The sequence below is a fragment of the Magallana gigas genome, chromosome 4 (assembly GCF_963853765.1).
Source record: "Magallana gigas chromosome 4, xbMagGiga1.1, whole genome shotgun sequence".
In the NCBI taxonomy this organism is placed as follows: Eukaryota; Metazoa; Mollusca; class Bivalvia; order Ostreida; family Ostreidae; genus Magallana; species Magallana gigas.
Window position 1 is genome coordinate 36791740 of NC_088856.1, and position 7630 is coordinate 36799369.

Genomic DNA, 7630 nt, shown 5'->3' on the forward strand with positions numbered 1-7630 from the left:
GTATATATTATTAAAGTTTTAGATGAACGAAATCACTACCTACTCGTTTTATTTGGATTATAAAACAAAAATCAAACAAAATATCATTTGTTATCATTGAACAAGATATTTGTCTTCAATGAGAATCAGACACCCAAAAATGCTCCATGCCAAGTATTTGGCTGAAATTGGTTCAGTGGTTGACAAGGAAAAGATGGCAAGACCTCAAGGACAGGAAAAGGTCACGTATTAGAACAGATTCTGCTGTTACACACTGATAATTAAACATGAAAATACCGTATCCGTAGATGATATTAAGCCCATACATATATGTTATGCATCTAGATTCTTTGCATTTGGTGCTATTACATGTATGGATCGGGTACCTTAATAACTCTCTATGCTATATAATAAATTAAATAGTATTTGCACTCAGAAACACACGTCAAGTATTTTAGAATTATCTTCATTCAAGGCCCTTTATAAAAGGTATACTAGTAATAGCCCTCAACACGTTTCAGTAAATTCTGAATCCACCGAGAATGCAAAAGACAGAGTAAGGTTTTCAAACCACATTATGTCTAGGACTTAAAACCCAGTTTTAGAAATCCTATTGAATGGCTGTTACATTTAAATTAACCTAGCATAACAAGTATGGGCAAATTTAAAATGCTAGTAGGAAAACAAAAGATGAATAGACCGTTTTAAAATAAACGAAGTTAAAGGAAGAAAGAAACTCTAGGGTAGGCTGCATTCTCCTTTCACTTTAATATTGAATTATTGAAACGGAATATCATTATAAAATAAAAATGGACAAGAGAGAAATGCATGTTATTCATACATATATGCATGTAGATGTATCTTAGTGAACAAGGAATATACAATCAGTTTACGTTCTTGCACTTTCTGAAGGCCTTGTAATCACTAACCACACTAATAATTCACGAAATTCGTACACAAACTCATGTGCGATGTAGACGGTGGTCTTGGAACACTTCATAATTATCTCATCAGAAAAAATGGATCCGCGCCGCGCATAGCATCCCTCAACCAAATCTCTTTTGCATTTCAAGTGGTTCAAAATTATTCTACACTCTAACATTTAATTCTAGTTAAAAGTATCATGAGTATTTTTCTATTTGTACTTAAATATGTAACGAATAAAAAATATATTCTTCTTATATACAATTACATGTATCAATATTTACAATTGACCGGACCTTATTTAATGGATACTTACTTACTTACCCCCCTCCCCTCCCCCCTTCGACATTTCTGTTAAATTTCTGTATTATAAACAAAACTTTAATTTATTTTATAAGCATTACAGTTATTAACATTTGTTACTTGCATGATCTACACACTGTTTACAAATAACATTTTGCTTTAGTTTTACGGATTTCTTTTATCTTACAATGTATATATAATGCCCATCTATTTAAAAAAAACTCCTAATCTTCCATGCGAATAGCTCGTTTTGTTAATTCAAGGTACATGTAGGTAGCCAGGAGATTTAAACCCTTATCTCTACAACAAGGAAGTTATATACACAAGTCTCGTATTCTCTCAGGTGTCACTGACGCCATACCGAATGAAATACTTTTTAGGTCACATTGATGGTAAGTAAGAATAATTGTATCTATATGTGATGATGGCAAATATTTCCTATGCGTGATACTGATGTAGTTCAATATCATTGATATGGGTTAAGTCCTGAATATTTGGTCGCTCAATGTTGGACAATTCTATATGGAAGTTCCTTTTACTAAACCGAAAGTAGTGGCCATTTTGAACAAAATGACTTGCGTTTTAAAATTCTCTACCATCAGCTTATACATTCACTAATGTTTTTGTTGTTAAATTGTACTTGTTCTTATGTAATTGTATTTTGTAAACCAGTGGCGGATTCAGAGGGGTGTGCACCCAGCGCGCGCCCCTTCCAAAATTGTCAAAACAAATTTAAAGTTAAATTATAATCTTTCGATGAAAAAAAAATATACACTTTTCGAGTCTATTAATTATGAACTTTTTGGAAACTCATGGGATTTCTCTACATTAAATTGATTTCAACGTGTTGTATAAAATAAAAATACCCGTGTGGAAAGTACAGTCTGTACATATAAAGTCCATTTTAATTATACATGTACCCTCTCCTTGGGTTCAAATGTGACCGGTTATTCGATTTTAAGTAATTTGTTATACTAGGTACTAATCTGAGATTCCTCTGACTCTAACCCCCGCTTTTATATTGTGACTTGCGGGGGTGAGCAAGGCACAATATAAAAGCGTGGGTTAGAGTCAGAGGAATCTCAGTATAACTAGGTGCATGTAGTGTCTAAAACGACTCTTCCATGTTTATTATACAATACAAGCTGGCATTGTTTTTCAACTTCATTAACATCGTCCCATTGAACTTAATTTGTTTAATCTGAATAATTTACATAATGTACAGCCATTCGTAAGAAAAAAAGACATGTTTCTTAAAGAAGATGGGTGGATAAGGCGTGTAAAATGCCCATACGCAGTCGGACAGGCTACTGAAAAATTAAAGTATCAACAAGTAATAACTTTCCAAAAAGCTTGCCTGACTAAACAAAATTATTCAATAGAAGCATGCATGTAACAATTAGGCTATCTTATCAGAAATGAATTTAAATTTTCGCTGCTGATCATAAATTTATAAACGGAACGTGCAAATTACGGACTAAATGTCAGTCTTTTCCTCGATCTAGAACATGTTAATATATATCAATTGAAATTCATTTATTTTATTAATTCATTTTTTTTATACATATCATATAAGTTTATGTAAGCTTGAAAGCTGGAGAGTAAATAGTCGTTTTTTTTAATTGTACATGTATTTGTTATATTATTTAAGATACGAAATCAACTGAAAGGCATTTTTCAACCATATGAAATATGAAAGGGTATACAAACACGTTTTGATTTTGAATGTGTGTGGGCAGCTTAATCAAAATCTTCTTGACAAGCAATTTAAAAAGGGTGAATTCTCAAATTCATGATAAAACCCTAACTGTAACTTCAATTCAATTATAATTCCTTATTTTCAGTTTCATTTATTGCATGCTCCTACAAAAATGGAGGGGGGGGGGGGCAAATCCATGATATTTCCATTTATCCTATAAAGTTAAGAAAAGTGCCAGCTGCCAAAAAAGTGGGGAGGGGGAAGCAGCCTCCCTCACCCCAACTACCGATGCTACGTGCCTGTGATGTAAACACATGGTGTGCTCTGGGGTATTCGCATGATCCCAATTAACGGACTCGTCAACTCGCGCGCAAAAACTATGAATGAGACATTATGGCGCAAAATCCTGCTATTACCGAGAGCCATGGAGAGGGGGTCAGATGAATTTTTGACATTTGTTTTGTAACAGCTATATACATTTATATTATACTTTGGTTCGGATGTTTTGGAAGAAATCAATCAAATTAAGAAACACATTTGATTAGTAATTGTTAGATGTAGTAAGGTACGTTTAGTAAGATTTGCGAGTAATGATCCCTTTTCAAGATTAATGAAATCGCCCAACTGAAAGAAAATCGGGTCACACCCCGCTATGGCGATTTAGTTCCTCCAGTTGTGTATATATATATATATATATATATATATATATATATATATATATATATATATATATATATATATATATATATATATATATATATATATATATATATATATATATATATATATCTATATATATATATCTATCTATCTATCTATCTATCTATCTATCTATCTATCTATCTATCTATCTATCTATCTATCTATCTATCTATCTATCTATCTATCTATCTATCTATCTATCTATCTATCTATCTATCTATCTATATATATATGTTTTAATCCAAACTGATGACTCTCTTGTAATAATGATAATCCAACACCAATTATTACTTACATTGTACCGTTAAGGTAATAGGCAATATGTTACAACTTGTTGCGATGACCCCCTTCCCCTTTTTCACCGTTCAAATATGGTGGAATGCTGATCTATTTTCAAATCAGGATTACACACGTGTACTGCATGGTGAACGTCCGTTTTACTCGAAAACAACTCTTGCTCGCTGTTGTTATTACATGCCATATAACATTTTCATCAATTGTGAATGTAAATACTGACATCTTAAACATGCATCGGTCAAACTCTTTTGTGAAATATCATGATATTGCTTGTCCCATTGTCTGCACTGTTTCGGAGATTGCACCTTTTAAACCTTAGATATGCCTGACGTCATGAAAATTCATTGAAAACAATAAATATTTAACGAATAATTGATTTTTAACCTATAGGTATGTTCAATACTTGGAAAATGTTGACTCAAACAGGCGTGTACGTATCAAAACCTACAAATACTTTCATTTGTTTTTAGAACTTCAGGGATTTTTTTTATAGAGTGGGTTGTGCTCCATATGTTTTCATAGTCTAATTAAGGTCTATTGGAAAACAAACCGATTTCAAACAACAAAAACGTGGAAAGATGACCCACTATACATTAAAAATATAATTTTGTATCCCAACAAATGTACGTTTTGAAAAAATAATACAAGTCCAATAGTTCGTGGCCTTAGTCACACATAATATTTAAAAATCCCACTTTGTTGTGTCTGAAATGGCTCAGTGGTTAGAGGACCTGGCATAAGTTAACCTCATATAACTATGGTTTTTTTGTTAAGGGTTCGATACCACCAAAATTTCCGACAATATTTTTTGTTAAATATATTAAAAACTGACTATAGTTCGAAATTTTGCTTTTGCAAAGTTTTATTATAATATATTTGAATAGATTTAATTGGGGGAAAATAAATTCAAAATTGTAATCCACTACTAAACCGAATGGGCATTTGCGCCATCTTATTCCCCCATCTTCTTTCTGCATGGCAGGGGGGTTTGATGTGGTTTTGTAGGTCTTTTATTTACAAATGTTTAAAAATTTAAAATCGTCTTCTGGGCCCCTACCAGGGCTGCCCTGTTCCCTTGCCTAATACTGGCGCCTCTAACTTCATCCATTTAACTATAATGCCTAACTAACTGGTCTAGGCCCTATATCAAGTGACCCCACTTATGTGCAAAACGTTTGGAAATCGGAATTTAGTAACTTACATAATCCCTCCACAGATTTAGCCAGCAATGACGCTTTTCTCCAACGTGTCAAAGAATCGGTAAACTTCATGGAAAATAATATGATGGACCCCCTTAGAGAACATTATCCTTACATTAACAGACCTATAGAACTCGGTGAAGTAAAAAAAATGTTATTATGAAATCTAAAAATGGAAAATCCCCTGGTGTTGATGAAATTCCAAATGAAGTGCTTAAATACAATTATGTTCTTCATCGTCTCTTTATGTTATAATTTGAGTCCAATATAATTTCCTCTGTTTGTTGACCAGCTATTATATGTCTTATTTTAAAAGATTCTAACAGTGATCCAAGAGTACCGCTTTACTATCGAGGAATCAGTCTATTATCAACTATTTATAAAATGTACAGTTCCATTTTAAATCATATATTGGTACCTTATTTAGAAGATAACAACCTGCTTGTTGATGAGCAAAATGGATTTCGACGTGAACGCTCTTGCACGTACTGACCAAGTTTCTACACTTAACAGTATTATACAGAATAGAAAAGAAATATTCGTGGCGTTCATCGATCTACAAAAAGCTTTCGATAAGGTTGACCGTGATCTTTTAAAATTCTCCCTCTTACATAAAGGAATCGACGGGGATTCTTACTTTTATGAAAACACCGTATCGTGTGTAAGAGTCAGTGAGTTGTGTACTGACTGATTCTCTACTTTAGCTGGTGTACGATAAGGAGACAACTTATCACCGACCCTCTTTTGCTCATTTCATCAACGATCTCGCTATATTTAAAACAAATTAAAGAACTGTGGAAAAGTATAACGTTGGGCGAAATCAATTTAAGTATTGTATTGTATGCTGATGATATTGCTCTTTTATCCGACTCAAAAGAAAATTTGCAAAAGATACTGGATACTGTGTCTTATTGGTGTGCAAAATGGCGTCTTAAACTAAATATGAAAACATCAGGAAAAAAGGATCTCGAAGCGATTTTCAGTTCCAAATTAACAACAATATTCTCCAGTACAATACAGATTATAAATTATATCTTGGTGTAATATTTTATGAAAAACTGAATTCCAAAACAACGCCGATACTTTATCAAAAGCTGGTGGAGGCATGGTTTCCAAAATTCGTCCATATAAAGAAATAGGAATTTCAACTCTGAAAAATTGTTTTTAAATTGTGTAGCACGATTTTTGGATTCTTGTAGTGAAGTGTGGGGCCTCCAGAATTATCATTCTATTGAAATAATACAGAATCGAGCCCTACGTTTTTACTTAGGCGTTCACAGATTTACATCTTCATCAGCGCTACACGGGGAATTTGGATGGAAACTCTCTTATTATAGACACTATATTAACGCCGTGCGATTATGGAATCGATCGCTGACAATGGAAGACAATCGGATAACAAAGCGTGTTTTTTTTGTGATACTTTAATCAAACTGGTATATCTAGATGGACATCGCGCATTAAATCACTATTTAAATCTATGAATCTGTTACATATTTATGATAATTTATCAGTCTGTGATGTTAATGAATTTGAAAACAAGCTGTTTCTTTCTAATGAAAATGAATGGTTAGGAAAGATAAACCAACTACCAAAATTGCGATTATATAAAAGCATTAAAACAAATTTTAAAACTGAAATTTACCTTGAAATGAACATTTCAAAATATCAAAGATCTATTTTTGGCACAATTTAGATGTGAGATATTCCCAATAAAATTGAAACAGGGCAATATAAGGGGGAAATCTCTTGAAGAAAAGATATGTCATTTTTGTGAATTAAATGAAATAGAAGACGAGAGTCATTTTCTGTTGAATTATTGTGCAGTGTATTCCGACTTTAGAAGAGAATTATTTAATAATGTAGGATATAATTCCAACTGTAGTAATGTCAAATTTAGACTGTATTATTTTTCTACTGTCAAATTTTCCGAGACAAATCTAAATATTTACTTGAATCTTTACCTTTATAGACATTCAATCATTACTGTATAAAAACTCAATGCGCAATATGTGTATATATCATATATACCCGGTACATATTGTGTTATAATTGTATTTGCAGTGACATATAGGCCTAATAGGACGAGTGTTTCATTATCTATTTTGTATAACATTTTGTAATTTGTTATAACACACGTCACTATGATAAATTATTTACTTCCTTACTTACTTCAAATCCTGGATCCGCCCCTGTTGTAAAATAAATGATCTGGTAAGCAAACAAATGAGAATTGCTTTGTTTTTATTTTGATCATAAGTCAAAAACTGATTAGTAAGAGAAGCCACTATGCTCGGATCTGGACGGAGGGGGAGGCGGTGGGTCCCTAGAAACTTAAAGCTTATTCGTCCATGTTGTATAATTATTACACCCCCCCCCATCCCTCTGGCAAACCCCTCAGACACCCCCTTGGCAAAAAATGTCTGGGTCCGCGCATGAGTATGTACATGTACCTTAATATAATTATTGTTATTAAAAATGCCTAGGTAGAAATTCAAAAATTGGTATAGAAATACAAAAAGTTGAT

The 7630-nt window shown here is 32.8% G+C and overlaps 2 protein-coding genes across 2 annotated transcripts in view; both read left to right on the forward strand.

The window, feature by feature from the left end:
• LOC105329800 (E3 ubiquitin-protein ligase TRIM71) overlaps window positions 1-7630 on the forward strand; it is a 38334-nt gene that overhangs the window by 8716 nt on the left and 21988 nt on the right. The gene's annotated exons all lie outside the window — the stretch shown is intronic.
• The window catches only part of LOC105332056 (E3 ubiquitin-protein ligase TRIM71), an 8405-nt gene continuing 2289 nt past the window's right edge, over window positions 1515-7630 (forward strand). The window contains exon 1 of the mRNA XM_066082329.1: window positions 1515-1598. Coding sequence (XP_065938401.1) covers window positions 1596-1598 — 3 coding nt within the window. The 5' untranslated portion in view covers window positions 1515-1595. The remainder of the gene's footprint in view (window positions 1599-7630) is intronic.